Raw genomic sequence first — 19,723 nt, forward strand, 5'->3', positions numbered from 1 at the left:
ACTGATCAAGACGTGATTGTATTCCCACAAGTGTCTCTTCTGTCTGCATGGATGAATTGTGAGCCTGAGTTGTGGTACCGAGTTGAAGTTGTGGTGACTTATTCACTGTACCGGTTTCCGATGCTGACTTATCTCCTATTCTTTCGTTACATGGATAAACTCTTATGCATGTTCGGATCATTATCTTCTGAATCCTCATCAGAACCTTGTTTACTATGGTAGATTCTACACAGTTCATGCAAGAGAGGGGAAGAGGAATAAACTGGAATTTTGCAAGGTTTCTCTGCACAGTGATATGCTTTGAGCCATTCTCCTGGATAGTTGATTGTCTAGTTGTATAGAAAATTTTTCTAGTTTATTACTGTGGGGTCTTTGCGCTTGTAGCTTGTCCATAGATGATCGGCTAGCCCAAATTTAAACAAACACAATGTAGTTGTTCATAACTGTACCTAAGCCATATTGACTTGCCTACATAGATGATGAATCTGCCTGTGTAAAGAGATTGGTGAAGGTCCACAATTATTTTTTTGCAAACGTATAGACCACAAATGAGGTGCCCTGTCTTTATTTTCTCTTGGTTTACCAGCACTTGTCCAACAAACTGAGCAAGTGTACAGACGAGACTCTCTTCAACAATCCGTCGAGGGATCATATGGATTTGTAGCTATATCCACTGAGTCATTACTTTTTCTACAGTTCCCGTTCAAGAGTCAGGCCATTCCTTTTCCAAGATTTTTCAAGGTCCATAGTTATTTTGTAGTTTATCAGTGGGGTCTTTACGCTTATAGCTCGTTAGGCCATTCTCTGGATAGTTAATTGTCCAATGGCCTAAAAAAAATTTTGTAGTTTATCACAGTGGAGTTTTTACGCTTATACCTCGTCGATAAATGACCCACTAGTCCGCAATTTACACAAACACGAGGTAGCTATTCTTAATGTATTTGAGCTATATGGGCTTGGCTGCACAGATGATGAATCTGTAAAGAGATTGGCAAAGGTCCACCGTTATTTTCTTGCCAACATATAGACCACAAGTGAGGTGTCCTCCCCTATCTTTTTTTTTTTTTTTCGTTTGGCAGCAATTGTTAAGCAAATTGACCAAGTGTACAGAGTCAAACAATTCCTCTACAAAAATCTATGGATTTGTAGCCATATCCTCTATATCCACACTTTTTCAACATCAAGAGTCAAACAATTCCTCTACAAAAATATAGTTACAACGATAAAACCAAGGTCCCCCACCCCACCCACGTTTCTTCCATCAATGTACTTGTTACCGAAAAACTAATACTCCATAGGCATTTGACACATGTCTCTAGAGTTTCCACGCTAGCCTGTTGTTTAGGAAAAATTCTACCTTTGAGTATTAGATCCGTGACTCGCAAGGCTGCTTCTATAGGTTCATTTGGTCTGAGAATTGTGCTATAGGTTGAGATAAGTGCAACACCACTATGTCAGACCGTGCATGCATGGGATCTGGGTTAGGCAATTGTGCTTTGAAGTTGTCTGCATTCACGTGCTAGTAAAATTGTGTAGTTAATTACAATAGAATTGGAGAGAATGGGAGTTACACTATGGGAGAGTTAACTAGACAATGCAACACTGTAGTAATAATTTTAACCTTTTAGGTGGTAGGCATTTTCTAATGTCAAAAAGATGACAATAAATTTTGCTTAATCCATACACTCTGGATCTGACTACCCACAATGTTCTCACATCTATACCCATGGAACACCACCGCCGTGCATTGGGAATATCTCCCTTGAATGATTAGGAAGATATTCCTAATGCACAAAAGGTTTAAAGTATCATTACGTTATGGGTCGATATATATCATTCTGGGATCCTTCCGATATGTGCCTACAGTGGGTATATCGGAGGTCTGACCGGTTCAGAGGATGAAAAGGTCCTATACTGACTCCCTTGAACCAGTTTTGAAAAAATAAAAAAACAAGTATCAAAATGCCCGATACACACCTACCAGCATATTGGACATATCGATATTTTAAAACTTATGCACAATTGTAATGTCCTGTGGGTAAAAATGCAGGAACAATTTGTGAGTAACAGATCCAACCCTGATCCACAAGTGACAAGTGACAAGTGCTCTAGAGCATGGTTTTGAAAACAAGATGGTCGAACCAGAAAAACCAAGAACCAATCAGGTAGCTGGTTTCATTTCACCCTAAAACCGCTTTTTAACCAAAAAACCGATGATTTGGTCAACAACCTGTTAGCCCGAGCGGTTGAACCATCAAGCCAAATAACAGTTTTTTATCATTTTTTATTTTTTTATTTTTTTAAGTCAGAGCGGGCAGTCCATTTGAACCGGACAACTATTCGACTCAAGAAACAGTCCCCAAAACGGTTCCCTATGATTTTAAAAACATTGCTCTAGAGGACCAATTGATGGTGGCTGGTAGGATGACTCGTTGGAGAAGAAGAGACCTGGGATCAAATCCCGCTGCCACCAGATTTAGGGGGTTAAGGGATGGGCTACCCCGGTTATGTAGCCCCATGAAGCAACCAAAATAAACTAAAAAAGAGTGCTCTAGAGGACCAGACAAAAATATAAAACTCGACAGAGAAGCACACACACAAGTTGTATATGTTTTGAGGTGTAGTTCTAAAATTACACCCAAACGTATAGTTACACCAGCTTTTAATATTACACGAAATATGACAAACTTTTAATACTTAACGTTATTAGTTTTACACTAGCATCATAGTATCTGTTTATTGTCCGCTACAACAACAAAAAATAAATGTACAGTAAATCAGAATGCCTATGCTAACCGGAGAGTCCTCCCCTTTTTCTAAAATAAAATTCTGACTCTGCAGCAGAATTAACGTCATACTTGTTAACTGCTGTACAAGACAGAGAAACTCCATGTGTTCTTTCCAGTTAAAAAACGCTTGTAGACATTTTTCCATTCTAACTGCTTCAACCTGTAAATCGAGATGGTCAATTCAGAAACTTATGCATCAAATCTTTGGACAACCAAGACAACATAGAAAGCCAAAACCTACTTGTAGAGAGTATGCTGATCTTATGAGGTATGTGATGGTTCCTTCCAATCTAACCCCTGCTGTTGGATTCTAGATAAAGGCTACGGCTTGGGGGAACCATCTGCCTATCTGACTTGAGAAGCTGTGGGCCTCTGGCTCTTGGGTGGTCGATGGTGTTTCCTTTTGGCAAGACCACTGTCACTGATGCTTCCCTGCTCATGAGCTTCTGAGAATTCTGTTGACCACGAATTCAAGGGAATAACATGACTGTCATCCTTCGACTTCCTCTTTTGCTGCTCATGCTGCTTCACATTTTCAGATATCCGATGGAAGGTTTTATTTATTTTTGCAATGCCACGTTCCACGGGCTCTACCACGTGGGAAACGGTGTACTTCATGTCATCAACAATCTAGGAACACAAACAACACAAATGATATCAGTAAAGGCAAAACAGGTATTGATGAAAATAAGTAATAGCTAATAAATTCTAAGAAAATAGAATAACGGACAATTTCACCACTTCCCACAACCACATCACGAACACTCTGGTGGAAGTTCAGTCGCTTTTGTCTCTCATCACTCCGAGAAAGGCGCATCCTAGTAGGCCTTACACAGTCTAGAACCTCTTCTGGATCTGGAGATGTTCCTAGTGATGCATAGTCATCCATCACAGCTATATTACTTACAGATCTTTCTCCACATTCATAAGGCTTAGCTGGGAAGACATAGAGGTGCACAACAGCAGCAATTCCCATCTGTCAGCATACATTAGACCCAATAAATTAAAAGTCATATTTGTCTAGAGAACCACCTAACTGATGCCCAGGTGGCATCTAGGCTTCCACTACACTTTAGTCGTGTGTTTAAGTGGATGTGTGTATGTGTGCGTGTATGTATTCATGCATGCATCCATTCATATTCTTAAATATATATGCAGATAGATATATATTTGATAATTCCTACTCATCTCTCCTCTCTACACAATGGCAAGCAAACAAGCATTACATGAATTAGGCAGCCACTGGAACCACTTCATTTTATAGCTCAAATTCACTACCCTCACAAGTCACAAGCTGCTGTTTGCTGGCCAAAAGCCCCATGGCCATCTAGACTACTAAGTTTGTCATATCCACTCAATAAAATTTTACTAATTTGATAATTTAAAATGGTGAATATCAAATTCGTACTTGCCCTTCCTTACACTAGTCATTATGACTTAGGACAATTGCAGGAAAATTTGGTTTGTTCCTTTATGCACATAAAACTAAGTCATAATGACTAGTGATATATCAAGCCTTTAGTATGTATGATATGACCAGCACATTGGTTGCCAAAAAGAAAATAAACAAAAGAAAAAAAAACATTTATTTCTTTTTATCAATAACTGAATCAGATTCATTAAGATCGATTAAACAGAAAGAGGGACATAGATGAAAAGGGGAGAGATAAACTCACTTAGCTCTCCCAAACTGGATACAGATCGCAACAATGCCCAAACCAGCCGGTTTTTTCCCACCCCTTGTTTGGCCAAAGTATCAGCAAAAGTGTTAGCATCTCTTTTCAGTTTTCACCCATTGAAAAGTCACTTTCATTCCTTGTAAAAGCCACAAAATTCTTTTTTTTCTCATAAATATAGTCCCACTAACTTTGAATCCCCTTTGGTTGACAGCTTACTGATATTCAGCTCGTTAGCTTTTTGGATTCCATCCATGACAGCAAAAATTTCAGCCCTTAATGAGTCACCCACCCTATTTGGACCTGAGTAGAGAGCAATAACTTTCCCTTCATCATTCCTGAAAACACTGGCAATGCCTGAAGCCCGAATTTTCTTTACTGCTACTGTCCAAATTCAAATTGATAAAACCACTAGAAGGAGGGGAGTAAGATGGCCTAACAATTTCCTTGAGTAGAGCAGAATCAGCTATATCCTTCCAATTTCTCAAAAAGCTTCAGAGATCTCACCCTATGGATCACTCTGAAGGCATCCCTACTACTCTCTATCTCAAAGAAACCATTTATTTTCTTAGAGGCATTTAATTGTCAAAAAACAAAGGTTTTTTTAAAAGAAAACATTAGAATCAAGAAAATCTTGTTATGGGTGCCACTCCATCCACTTTCCTAAATCAAAAGAAAAAAAAACTTTCTTTAGGATTTTTTTAAGAAAAATTTAATGCTTTTTCTCATTTACCTCCCACTTTCTCAACAACCAAACATAACCTTAAGTTTCAACAGATTCTACTGAGACAATTTTACACAGAACAAAAGAAAACCAACAATATCAGCTAGCAAGAAGATAGTGAATCTCCTTAAATTGATTACAGAAACACTAGTCACAAATAATACTGACATGGGCATGGAAATGAGAGGCATGTAATGAAGAAAAGGAGGGGAGGGAGACAGGAGGACAGGAGAAAAAAGGTCAATTGCACACCTCGATGCAGATGATATAGTCCTGAATACGTGTTTTCAACTCTTTAGCCAGAGACCCTCTCAAAACTCCCATTGAGAAGAGCAATGCAACAGCAACACCTTGCCACCATGTTAGAAATACAATTGACTTGAACACCAGAAACTTAGCCAGAGGTTTTATCGGTTCTAGCTTATCTTTAGTGACAGTGTAGAACTGTACAAGGCAATACAAAGCCCATGTCTGACTGAAATTTAGAATAACAGCCAGATATGGATAGCTGCAAACAAAATACAGAACCATTGAAACATAACAAAAAAGGTGATTTCTTGGATCATATTTTTTTGTATGTTGTAGCTAGACATAACTATTCTATGCACAAGAAATAAATATACTTGTAGACTTGTAGTTAACTAATCAGTAAGGCAAAAAGTGGGGATGCAAGATTGATACATGCAAGATTGTTGTAGAAGATGTAACATTTCCTTTTGACAAAATAATAACAGAAATGGAGAGGATAATTACCCATATCTCCAGTCAAACTTCCCTTCTCCATAAACCCCAAAGAATTCGAAAATTATTGCTAGCAGTGCACAGATCATTTTCAATATCATCTGATAGACAAATATCTTTTAGTAAACTGGTAATAAAGTTCAAGCCAACCAAAAAGAGTAAACTCAAGGAAAATTATAAGACAATAGAACATACATATTGGACAATGCCAATTTTTACTGCATGGTAGAAATCAGGACCAAGATACCAGTGCCTTAACAAGTAATTCAGTGGGAATGGATGTTCTACAACCCCATCAAAATATGCATCTTCCAGAAGAGGTGAAGTGAAAGTGATTTGACTCTGAGTTTCCATGAAGATAATTGTATTTTCCTCACCACCTTTAAGCAAAAACATTCAATCAAAAGAAATTAGGAAAACTCCCATGATGTGTCCAAACAATAAACATGCATTGACAATAAAATGGAACTTTAGCAAATTCAAGAAGTAATACTTCTCTTAACAAGTAAAAAGGAAGCCAATGAAATAAAACAGGAATCACATGTGGCACTGTCAGCAATAATATAAAAGGCTGTTACCCAATGTGGCCATAGCTATGTGGGGTCTTGGGTGGTGAACTAGAAATGGTCCTAACCATAAACTCAAACCTGCATTCTCACACTTGACAGCCTGAGATTTTACCATTACACCAAGTAATGAGCCCTTGTCATCAGCAATAATATAATGGAAGTAAATCCCTTTTCAGCTTACGTTTTTCTCTGACAGTAAAGGTATCCTTGTCTCCAACATCATAAACATTAGGGGTGTACAATCTGTCAGTTCGGTTCGGTTAGAACCGAGGATCTAACCAACTATTTGGTTTGACCATTTTCTCCAACCAAACCGACCCCTAACCGAATTCAGTTTGGTTTGGTCTGGTTTTTGGTTTGGTTGGGCCCTGATTCCACATAAATGATAAACATTCAACAACCAATGAATAATTAATAATTACTAAGTGTTATTAATTAAAAGTTAAAACGGCCCCAAAACCCAATGGTTTTAATTAATTATCTATTATTAATTAAAAGTTAGAATAGGTCCAAAGTCCTATGCCAATGGGGAATTTCCAAATTGGCCATTATTCACAAATAATTAATGATTAATGAACAATTAATAATTAGTCTAGGTTTTATTTAAATATTATTAGTTAAAAGTTAGAATAGACCCAAAGCCCTACGTCAATGGGGAATTTCTGAATTGGCCATTATTCACAAACAATTAATGATTAATGAACAATTAATAATTAATCTATGTTTTAATTAACTATTATTGATTAAAAGTTAGAATGGGCCCAAAGACCAATTGGGAATTGCCAAAATGGTCATTGGAAAAGATAATAATTAATTGGTATAAAGTATTGAATAGAACATAAAATATTTAATATACTTAATTAAATAAAAGCATTAATTTGGTTTTTGGTTTGGTTCGATTGAATATCTCAGCCAAACAGAACTGAAACTGATGACCAACTTATAAAAAAAAACAAAAATCGAACCAAACTAGCTTATTTGGCTTTTGGTTTATCAACCGAATTTGAACACCCCTAATAAGCATGCATGTATATGGATATGTCCATCCATGCATTATGGCCATGCAGTCTATCATCTTCCATGCTGCCTAACCCACAGTCTGATCAATTTGTTGCACTAATCCATTGATCAGATTTGCTAAATTGGGCCACTTCTTACTCTGTTTAATGATCTATTTATTCTTAAGGAATAAAAGGTAAAATTTGTATGATGCATAAGAAGAAAATGTCCTAAACTATGTGTCTGAGATTTATACCATACCTCTATATGAACAAATCAGCAAAGATAAAAAGGCAATTAGAGGTTGTCAAGTAACTGATCCATAAAACGATGAGTCATGAAGCAAAGGCTACCCTGAAGTCTTTTAAAACAAAAAGAGCAAAACAAATGAGTGCCAACACTCCTCTGTCACCCTACAATTCTCACTTTAAAAGCCTTTAAGAAACAAATTTTACTACAGTAGAAAAAGAATAATACAGAAGTATTTTTTAAGTAGCATATCGATCTCTTCAATTGTAGTAAGATCTTACTGTAAAACAACCATTTCTAAATTCCTTCCATATTTCCACAATCTTTAATCTATGGTGAAGGATATATCTTTTCAAGTTCTGACATGCTAAAGAGTCAATGATACTAACACACAAGTAGCACACTTCCGATTTCCCCAATCCAAATAGCCATTCACTCTAGAGTCTTGAGAGATAAATAATAAATAAGAAAATTAGCGAGCACATTCTTAATCAAAGTGATTCTACCACAACCATCTGCTACATAAATGCTGCAAAATATTTTGCCCCAACTAGAAGTCCTAAATAAGTAAATGGAAGTTCCCCAAACTGGCATCCAAGAGCTACTGCACACCCCAACACGGCAACACATCATGACTTATATTGCCACATTCATTTCAAAGCTTCTACAAGAAGCAATGCTGCTAAGGCAGAATGAAGCCTCTGAGAAAACAAGAGTTGCACACATACTGAAAATCAGAAATAATTGCCCTTGAAAGCTTCTAACCAGGCCAAATTTGACCCCCTTAAACAACAATTTAATCAAAACCTCAACCACAAGGACAAAAGGTAATGGCAACAAGGTGTGGACCCTGCCACCAGAAGGTTGTATAAAGCTGAATTTTGATGGTAGTCAAGGCAATCCCGACCCCATAGGTACAGGAGGGCTTTTGAGAGATAAGGATAGCAATATCTTAGCCTTGTACCCAGGCCCAAAGGGAATAGGAGACTCAAATAGGGCTAAGTTGTTAGCAGCTTTAGTGCTTTACAAGGTATTCGGAATGCAAATCAACTTGGTGTCGAGAATCTTCAAATTGAAGGAGACGCAATGGTTGTTGTGAGTTGGTTAACAGACCCAAATTCGGTCATTTGGTGCTACAAGGATCTCCAAAAGAAGGTCAGCTGATTTACATGGAATATGAATGTTAGCTTACATTGGGCGAGTAGGTCAGCAAATGCTATTGCTGATTATCTTGCTAAACAAGTGGTTTGAAGGAACATTTGTATTGGGCTACCTTATAATATTTTATTTCTAGTGCTCTATGGAATTTTACACTTTCAAGGGAGGTTGCACCTCGTGCCTCTCTGTGGGGTATTTGTGAGTCCTCTTCTTTTGATAATAAAATTCCCCTTCAATTATCAAAACAAAAAAAAAAAAATCATCTCCTTGTTGTAATTCATCTAGATACTTGAAAAAATTCTACTGATGGCCCATTTGCAAGAATAGAAAATGACACCAACAATATGTAAGCACCCCATTTTTCACTAAGCCCCGTTAATCTAATAACCTGTTCTAGAAACCACTTTGCGGTCATATGCTTTTCTGAGATTAGCTTTGCAAACTAAACCAAGCTCTCCACTTCATATCTTGAGTAAACACATTCACCTATTCCCCATCTAAAATGTGTCTTTCCTCCATAAATGCCATTTTAGTCGGGCCAGCTACCTCATGAAGCAATGATTTATACATTTTTGGTAGAATTTTAGCAATAATTTTATGAGAAATAGATATAAAAATAATGGGATGAAAATCCTTCAACTCCATTATCCCATCCCCCTCTAAAATTAGACTAATAAATGTAGCATTATGTTACATAGTCCATACCTGACCAATAGACCAAAAGCCCTAGAATTTACAGAAGGCAACAAATCAGGACATATAACCATTATGACTATACCATACCACCATGCTCTGCACTAGACATCTTGATAGCTCTTTCTCTAGGGAGCTCTCTCACCAGAAAAAGGTAACCTATCCCCCAACAGCTCTCACTCTAGTAGTAGGTAGCCTTTTCCACAGTATATTTCATTCATCCAGAAGGTAGACCTTTCCCTTTGGCAGCCCTTATGCTGCTCGACATAACCCTTTTCATGATGGCCTTTTACTGTACTTCAGGTAGCCCTCTGAAATGACTTTCACTTTTCTCTAGGAAGCCCTTCTCCCAAGAAGCCCTTTCCATGATTTGAACAAGACAGGTAGGCTTTGATATCAAATATTGTGTACCTGACCAACACATCAGGAGCCCTAGAATTAATGGAGCATGGCAAAACAAGCCATTTAACCTTTAGGACCATAACACAGTAGCACTTTCTTCAAACACTTCATTTCCATAGAGCCGCATAAAAGTTTGGTCTCGAGGACCTTTCCTAAAATAATTTTCGATCATTTGCCAATTTCCTTGACTACAAATGATTTAAGGGGCAGGGGTCCAACACCATTTATATTTGAAAGCATGTAGTTATGTCACCCAGGGTTCAAAGAGAAAATTACGAATTGGTGGAAAGAGAGTAATCCAAGGGTTAAATGGGAGGGCATGAAGTTTCATCACAAGCTAGAAGAGTTGAAAGCTAGAGAGTAGAATATCCAGCATCTTGGGAGATTGGAAGAGAAAAAGCTAGAGATAATCAATCAAATTGAGGCTCTAGATGCTAAAGAAGCTGAAGGTAATTTCGGAGAGAGAGATAAGGAGAGGAGAGATGGGTATTAAAGGAGCAACTGAAGGATATCCTCTTCAAAGAAGAGTTGGAAACAAAAGTCTAGACACAAATGGGTAAAGGACAGGGATAGGAACACGGAATTCTTTCATGCTCTAACAAATGGTAGGAGAAGGAAGAATTTTATTTTTAAGATAGAGTTGGAGGGTGTAACAATTACCCAATAGATTGAGATAGCTGGAGCTTTTGTGGAACATTTCAAATCTATTTTTAGAAAACCCCTGCAAGAAAGAGTAAGATTAAAAGGATTGAATTGGCCAAGTTTATTGGGAGATCACAAAGATTGGCTAGAAAGGAGCTTTGAATTGGAGGAAATAAAGGAAGTGATTTTTCAATGGATAGCACTAAAGCACCAGATCTGGACAGGTTTACAATGGATTTTATCAAGATTACTTAGAACTTTTAAAGGATGACATCCTAAGGGCATGCAATGATTTCTTTGAGAGAGGAGTGGTAAATCCAGGGCTGATTTCTACTTTCGTTGCTTTGGTACCCAAAAAATTGAATGCAGGTCACTCCAGAGATTTTAGACCCATTAGCTTGTTTAACAGCCTTTAAAAACTAATTGCTAAGGTTCTCTCAAAGGATCAGATCTGTGTTTCCTTCCATTATCTCACCAAATCAAGGGGAGTTTGTTAAAAATAGGCAAATTATTTATCAGATTTTAATTGCTAATGAGAGTGTGAAGGGATTGAAAAGAACTAGTAAAAAGGGTATAGTCCGCAAACTTAACTTGGAAAAGGCCTATGATTTGGTGGATTGCTCCTTCTTAGTTGAAGTAATGAGATTTTGGGTTTGGAGAAGAATGGTGTAAGTGGATTCTAGGGTGTATTAGAACTTGCCACTATTCTATTTTGGTGAATGAGACTATAATAGATCATTTTCCAGCTATCAAAGGAATTAGACAGGGAGACCCTCTCCCTCCTTTCTATTTACCTTAGTTGTTGATGTCCTAGGGGAAGTTAATCATTAGGGCAGATTCAAGAGAACTGTTTAGAAGTTGGAGAGTGGGAAGAGATAGAGTACCTATTACCCACTTGCAGTTTGTTGATGATACAATATTATTCTGTGAAGGTGATAATCTCAGTTAGGTTAGGAATTTGAAGATGGTGGTCCAACTCTTTGAGCAGATGTCAAATTTAAAAATTAACTTTGGGTTGTGCAGGGGGGATAAACATGGTTGAGCGTGTGGTTTCGGATTGTACAACTATTTTGGGTGTGTAGGTTCTCAATGGCCAATGAGTTATTTCGGTCTTCCTTTAGGAGATAACATGAGGAATGGAAGTTTTTTGGAACCCTGTGGTTGATAGATATACTAAAGATTAGCTTCTTGGAAGAGGAATTACCTTTCATTGGGGAAGCAGGATCACTTCGACAAAATCAACTCTGGCTAACCTGCTTGTTTATTTCTTATCAACGTTGAAAATCTCAACAGGGGTTTGCAGAACTCTAGAGAAACTAATGAGAGATTTTTTGTGGGAGCCAAGGGAGGAATGAAGGGACCTTATGGTTAGCTAGGAGGTTATTAGTAGAAGCAGGAGTTCTGGTCGGTTAGGAATTGGTAATATTTAGAAGAGAAATTTGGCATTGCTAGGGAAATGTCTATGGAGACTACCAATGGATAAGGATAAATTATGGGCCAAGGTTCAAAATATCGAGAAGCCTGATATGCCGCAGTTTCGATAGCTTTTTTTAGTTTTTTTTTTTTTCAAATCTGGTTCGGAGGGGCCGGTTTAAGGTCCGTCCACCCCCTGAACCGGTCGAAACCCCGATACACCCTCTGTAGGGACATATCGGGAAGCTTCTGATATGATATGTATCGGCAGATACGGCTAATACTTTGAACATTGTTATGGGCTAAGGTGATTTTGAGCATTCATGGGCTTCTAAGAGTTGTGCAGCAAGAGTGTTGGCTCGAGTTAATAGTGCTTCTCCTTACAAATTCATACATGCCACCCTACCTTTTGTAAGGTATAATCTTTGCTCTTGGAATTTGGTAAAGTTATGGGAACATGTTTGGTAGGGAATTTGCTTTTAGAAGAACAATTCCCTTCTCTTTTTTCAATCTCAAGTTTTAAAGATGAGCCAATGTCTATATTTCTTATCCATTATAGAGTGGGTTCTAAGGTAGATTGGGACATGGGCTTTAGGAGGGGCGGAACTGGACAATGTCTTGGCACTACTTCCAATGTTTTAAAAACCAACCCAAAGGCCGAACCACTTTTGCCTCCAGGTCATGGGTCACCAGTTTGGCCATCCGGGTCGAACGGGTCAAACCGCCCCACATGTATTTAAGGTATATATATATATATGTGTGCGTGTGTGTGTGAATAAAGGTATATTTTATTAATAAATAATGTATAACTATGTTTCAGAGATATGATATATGTATTTTTTATTTATTTTATGGTTTTCAATTCAGTATTAAATTTTATATTTATAAAAATATAACAAATTGCAATTTGAGGCCAAAAAAGGGTTTTTTTTTTCATGAAAATAGCAGAGCAAGGTGCCTACAACTCCTTGGAATTCATAGACTTCAAAAAGTTAACCAAAATAAAAAAAACACCCTAATCGGACATCAAAGTGCAAAGTTATGGCCTCCGAAAGTTTGCATGCATTGAGTGTGCAACCCGTGACTCGGTGACCGGGTTGAACAGGTCAACTGTTGAACTAGCTGATTCGAACAATTCTTGACCAAGTTAACAGTTTTAACCGCCTAATGGGTTTTGAGTGAATCAAACCAATAATCCTTGCCAGGTGATGGTTCAAACGGTTCAAACAGCCAAGTCAACGGCGGGTTGAAAACACTAACTACTTCAAATCCTACAAGGGGGTTTCCTTGATTTCTCAAAATTGGACTTTTGGATTTAGAACCTTTCCTCTTCATGCACTTTTTTCAAGGATAAAAGAAAAATTCATTAAAATTGAATAAAGAGGTAAAATGCATGACAGTTGGTTGTCATGTTAACACTCCAACCCAATTCCAATTAATCTCAAACTAAAAATAATACTCCTTGTTACAAGGGTGCAAATCTAGTGTACTCCAAAAGTTCTTGTACAGATCAATTCTATTCTAAGTTTACCCACTGCTACTAACAGATGATCACTGCTCTTTGACCTGTTCTCACCCCACCTCCAATCTCAATTTACTTCTTCTAAGCAAACTGAGATCAGATATGTTCCAGCCTCCTCCCCCACCTTTTCAAACACCCCCAGAATCCAAAACTGCTCATCCTAAAAGACCCAACGTTTTGAGTGCCACCCAATCTTCTCCCTCTTCTCTCCAACTTTGTTTCTTAGCCATGACCGCGTCTAGCTTGTGGTTCCTAATCAAGTTCAAACCAAATCCCTTCTCCTCCCTTCCTTTATACCTCTTACATTCCAACTGAGGACCTTCATCCCCCTCCCCCTCCTACTCTACCTCTTTAGCTTTCAGACTTAACTCAATCTCATCCAGACTTCCCTCTTCTCATCCTTCCTTGTCCCACCCCTTATTTTTCTCTAAACTCTCCTGCCTACTTTTTTCTCCTCTTTTCCTCTTTCAAATTTCTCGAAAGCTAGATTCACAAATCCCTCCCCTCCCCAGAAGACTAGGCCAAGGGATTTTCCTATCTTAACCCCCCCTCTCAACCAGTTTGTTGATATCCACTTCCCTGCTTTGTATTAATTATGTACCTTCCTCACCTTCTTTATTCTCTTCTTCTTCCATTTCCTTTCCTTCCTTCATTGACCTTTTCCCTGCCTCTTCATCTTCTCTCCCTTCCGCTTCCTTCTCTTCCCCTACCCAGTGTGAACTGCCCGACTATCTTTTCCTTCTGAGATATACCTTCTTTCTCAATTCACCTCCTTCCTCTTCCTCCCTCCACTTTCCTTTTTTATTTTTCTTTTTCTTTGTCTTTATCTTCTTGCCTTAGCTCCTCTACCCCATCCCTTCCACTCGATCCTTCTAATGGGGAGACTTCCAAAGAGCTGTAGGAACTTACCTCTTTAGTTCTGAGGGTAGACCTTGAAGTAGTAATAGTTGTTATTTCTCCAAAAGTTCCATCTTTTCTTTTGGGTTCTTTTGACTCTGTCTCCACTGATACAATTGCCGGATTTCTATGAGTTGGTTCACCACCAGGTCTCTCAAAGGGGTTACCCACATCACACACAATAGGCTTCCTTGCCACAACCATCATCCTACAGTTGACACCTAAGATATCCTCCTTTGTGTTGTCAATCTCCTCTTGCTCTTCCACTTCGAATGCTCTTGGCTATACAAAGGAGACATCTGTGGGGTCCTGTCCTTCTAAATGGCCTTGACCACAACCTCCTCCTAAAGTTTGGTTCTTTTTCTTTCTTCTTCGAGCCTCCCTTCGTCGCCTTATCCCTGCTTCCTTCCCCAACGCTTATTTTCCTGCCATTCTTGTACTTTGTCACCACCCAAATCCAATCCTTCTCGTTATGTCCTCTATTCATTTGTCGACTAAATCTCTCAGCACCAAGACCCCCCTTCTCCACTTTCAACAAGACCCCCCCTTTCAACTAATGTTATGCATCTTTATTCTTCTTAATAATAAAAGATTTTTATTAAAAATAAAGAAAAATGAGATCCCCCTTCCTCCTCCTAACGCCTCCTTGTGTTCGGGAGGCTTACACCTCTTGCATTCTGAACTGCGCCTCATGCCTCAAGGTAGTGGAACGCCTCGCGTCACACCTTCGCGCTTTTAAAACATTGATTAACATAAAAAGGAGTTTTTTTTTAGTTTTTGCGTATTGCATAGACCACTATGATCTTCTCTTGTTCTGATCCCGTGTTCCTTGTACTTATTTCCTATACCCTTTCTTCAAAGGAAAATGTGTAGTTATAAACAAAAAGGATATTTACAGATGCATGTGTAGGGTAACATTGATTAGCGCAGAATTCAATATTTATATATGTATCCAAAGTAGAAAATATAAAAAGCACCATTCTTAAATGGAAAGAAAAGTAAAACATACCTAAGCAAGCTATCAGATACCTCTCAAAGCAATACAGAGCAAAAGCCTCATAACAGTCCCGCATTATCTCACAGACAAATGCAACATTTGAATTTAATAATGAAAGGAACTATCACAAAAAAAAAAAAAACATTAAAACTCAGGAACTAATCTAAAGTACAACTCAAATAACAAATGACCTATACAATCATATCCAATTATGCATCCCAAGGTTCTTGGAAAATTATAATCATGATGATCATCATTTAGGCACCATAAGAAAAAAAATCAAAGTACTTATTCTACAAATGTACAGTCAAAACATCATATACTAAATCATCACATGATGGAAAAGGCATACTTCAGTATAGAGAGACGGGGCCGAATGGGCCCTAGTATCTATTCTTTTATTCCTGTAGTGTGTTATTTATTTGTTTGTTAATGGGCCTGTTATTTCTTTTTTATAAGCTTACTTTAAGTTTCTGCTTATCTGGCCGCCCACTTAAGGGCATACTTGTAATTAGCTTAATGAATGAAGATTAACAAAAGGATTAGAGAAGGGAGAGAGGAGATTATTCGAACTCTTCTTCTTCCGCTTCTTTTCTCCAACTTTTTCCTTTGTACTGCTGTCCTCTACTTTTCTCTCTAATTTTAATCAAGTTTATATCAATTTTAGAGGACTGATTCACTTCTTGGTATTAGAGCAAGTGTCTTTCTTCCCTATTTTTCCTTTTTCTCTTTTCCCATACACCCTTCAGTTAAGAGCATGTATGGAGAAAAAGGTTCTCTATAGTTCAGAGGATCTTTTGCCTAGTTAGTAGAGGGTTTAAAGAATTGAAGTCTAGCCAAAAACTGCCAAGAAGTGATGCTGTATTTTTTTCTGACCAAAACCCTAGCTGATTAGAGAGTTTGGAAGTTACAGATAAAGAAGAAGCTTTTGGTGTGGTGCTCAATGCTTGGGAGGTGTCTTTTGAATTCTAAAAGAGGTCGGTTCAGTTTTCAAGAATCTAGGTACTGTTTTGACTTCAAGTAGGTTTATAAAGACTAAAATTCTAGTTCTTTGATTTTTATTTGATCAATGGAGCAATACGAAAGTGAGTTCAAGACTAAAATTCTAGTTCTTTGATTTTTGTTTGTGGGAAAATACAGCTAAGGAAATATGGGATGGGGTTGCAGAAACCTACTCACAGAGTGAGGAAGTTGCTAGGACCTATCAGTTGAGGAACCAGATTATTGCTACAAGGCAGGAAGATAGACCTATTGTTGTTTACCTTTCAGCCTTTAAAACCTTGTGGCAGAAGATTGACCATCTGAAGACAGTTGTTTGGGAAACCTCTAAGGATGCAACTGCCTACCAAAAGCTCCTAGAGAAGTATAGGGTTTTTGAATTTCTTGTTGGCCTTAATCATGAGTATGATATTGCAAGACAACATATTCTTTCCAGGGACAGTGTTACTCTCTCCCAGGCATATGCCTTTGTATCAAGGGAAGAGAGCAGGAGAAATGTGATGATGAAAAATTCTGGTTTTGATCAATCAGCCATGGTTAGCACTGTGAAAACTAAACAAGGTGGAGACCGGGGTGGTAGTGAAATTAGGAAGGAAGACAAAAAGGATTTGATTTGTGACTACTGCATGAAGCCTAAACACACAAAAGATACCTACTGGAAGCTTCATCCTCATCTTGTGCCGAATAGGCTTAAAAACAAGAAGGGAAATGCTCACATGGCAGTCACTGGTGACATACCAACCCCTCCTACTACAGCTACTCTGAAGTCTATTGCAGCTGCTGCAGTGAGGGCCAAACTTGAGAGATATAGGCAGTTCCTGAATTAGCGGGATACAGTCAGTCCTAATTCAGTAACGGGTGGACAGCTAGTTACAGGTCGTTCTGGTAGAGCACACTCTACTTCTTTTCTCACATAGGTAGTTCACATGCCACTGCAAATTATGTTTCTACTACAGGTAAGGAGGGACCTCCTTGGATTATAGATTCTAGAGCCTTAGAGCATATGACCCAAAGTTCCACTATTTTTTCTTCTTACCAGCTCTGTTCTGGTAGAGACAGAGTCTCCATAGCTGATGGATCTCATGTTCCCATTGCTGGGAAAGGGTCTGCCAAGATTAATGATTCCATTTCCCTTCCCCCTGTCCTTCATGTTCCCAAATTGAGTACTAACCTGTTATCTGTTAGTAGTTTGACTAAAAAGCTGAATTTCTCAGTAATTTTTTCTCCTAGTCATTGTGTCTTGCAAGATCTAGATTCAAAGAGGACGATTGGGAGTGGTCGTGAAGTGAATGGAATCTACCTCCTGGATGTGCTTCCTCATCATCAGGGTCATCATGTCAACGGGGATAGTGAGTCGGGATCTGTGGGTCAGATTATGCTTTGGCATAATCGTTTGGGCCATTTGTCTTTTTCTTCTTTAAGTTTCTTATTTCCAAAGCTTTTTAAGTTTGTTAATTTGTCCAATCTGGAGTGTGAAAGTTGTCAACTTGGAAAACATTGTAGACAATCCTTTAAAGCTAGTAATAAAAGATGTTTATCTCCTTTTGATGTTATTCATTCTAAGGTGGGGACCATATCATGTTCCTTCTATGAGTGGCTATCTATATTTTCTCTTATTTGTGGATGAATTCTCTCGATATTCTTGGATTTACTTAATGAGATCTCAAGATGAGGTACCATCCTTGGTTCGACAATTTCATCAAATGGTGCTAACACAGTTTGGGATACTAATTAGGGTGTTCAGATCAAACAATGCCAGGGAATATTTTGAAAAACACCTTGCTTCGTATCTGTTAGAATATGGTGTTGTCCATCAGAGCAGTTGTGCCTATGGTCCACAGCAGAATGTTGCAGAGAGGAAGAATAGACACATTGTTGAGATTGCAAGAAGCATGACGGTCACAGCTACTGTTCCAAATCGGTTTTGGGGTGATGCAATTCTCATTGCAGTCTTTTTGATTAATAGGGTGCCCTCCCGTATACTTGGATTCAGCACACCATTCAGTCTCCTTTTTCATGAGGGGGGGATGTTCCATATTCCTCTTTGGGTGTTTGGGTGTGTTTGCTTTGCACATATTCTTGGTCCTCACCGCCCGAAGCTTGATCCGAAGGCAAAGAAGTGTGTCTTCCTTGCATATGCAGAAAATCAGAAAGGGTACTACTGCTATGATCTAGTCTCTAGGAGTCGGTATGTTACTATGGATGTCACCTTTTTTGAGTCCACATCCTTTTTCTCGAAGAATCCTTCTCATGGGGAATGTTTTGGGGAAGTGAGTGAACAGTCTATTCCTCTTCCAGTTCCAATTCTTGTGTCCACTCTTGTGTCTGATCCTCCTATGTCACTTACCTTACCGCCTCATTTGCATCCTGCTTCTCAGTGCTACTCACGATAGAGACTTCACAGGGAGGTTGATTCCACTGTAGAAGAACAACTCACATCACTTCATGTCGGTTCCTTGGAGACTCAAGATTCTGCTGACACGGATTCAAGTATTCCTCTTGATCCCTCTACTATTTCGGTTCCCATTGATTCTACTAATCCCATTACAGATAACATGGACCTTCCTATTGCTCTCAGAAAAGGGAAGAGAAAGTGTACTGCTCATTATATTTCATAGTATCTATCATACAATAGACTCTCTCCTTCCTACCGTGCCTTCCTTTCCTCTCTTGATTTTGTGTCTATACCCAAGGGTGTCGATGAGGCTCTCTCCAAACATGAGTGGAAGACAGCTATGTAGGGGAAAAGATGGAAGCCTAAATTAAGAATCAAACATGGGAGATTGTGGATCTATCAGAGGGCAAGGAAACTGTTGGAAGCAGATGGGTTTACACAGTCAAATATAAGGCAAAGGGAAGTATAGAAAGGTATAAAATCAGACTTGTTGCAAAAGGGTACACACAAACCTATGGCATTGATTACTTAAAGACCTTTGCACCAGTTGCAGAGATGACTTCTGCTACACTAAAACTCAATCTGACCATACCTTGTTTGTGAAGCGGAGGGGATCCTTGGTGTCAATCCTAATTGTTTATGTGGATGATATTGTTGTCACAGGAAATTACCTAAGTGAGATTGGCAGTTTGAAGAAGAATCTACACAGGGAATTTGAAATTAAGGATCTTGGAGAGCTTAGGTACTTCTTGGGCATTGAAGTTGCAAGATCAAAACATGGAATCTTTATTTCTCAGAGGAAGTATGTTCTGGATCTTCTACAAGAAACAGGGAAGTTTGGAACAAAGGCAGTCAATA

General features: G+C 38.5%; 1 protein-coding gene across 5 annotated transcripts in view; it reads right to left on the reverse strand.

Moving 5' to 3' along the window:
* Positions 1–2,660: 2,660 nt before the first annotated feature.
* The window catches only part of LOC148851679 (protein LAZ1 homolog 1-like), a 60,953-nt gene continuing 43,890 nt past the window's right edge, over positions 2,661–19,723 (reverse strand). For 4 of the 5 annotated variants that reach the window (XM_088945218.1, XM_088945219.1, XM_088945221.1 and 1 more), the window contains 7 exons: positions 15,484–15,592; positions 6,126–6,310; positions 5,943–6,031; positions 5,442–5,697; positions 3,520–3,765; positions 3,031–3,419; positions 2,661–2,949 (listed from right to left, as the gene is read on the reverse strand). In XM_088945218.1, coding sequence (XP_088801344.1) covers positions 3,135–3,419; positions 3,520–3,765; positions 5,442–5,697; positions 5,943–6,031; positions 6,126–6,310; positions 15,484–15,592 — 1,170 coding nt within the window. In that variant the 3' untranslated portion in view covers positions 2,661–2,949; positions 3,031–3,134. The remainder of the gene's footprint in view (positions 2,950–3,030; positions 3,420–3,519; positions 3,766–5,441; positions 5,698–5,942; positions 6,032–6,125; positions 6,311–15,483; positions 15,593–19,723) is intronic. The other variant, XM_088945220.1, reaches the window with a different exon arrangement.

This window comes from Nelumbo lutea, chromosome 5, assembly GCF_056320005.1.
Source record: "Nelumbo lutea isolate HS-2025 chromosome 5, American lotus-T2T, whole genome shotgun sequence".
Taxonomy (NCBI): Eukaryota; Viridiplantae; Streptophyta; class Magnoliopsida; order Proteales; family Nelumbonaceae; genus Nelumbo; species Nelumbo lutea.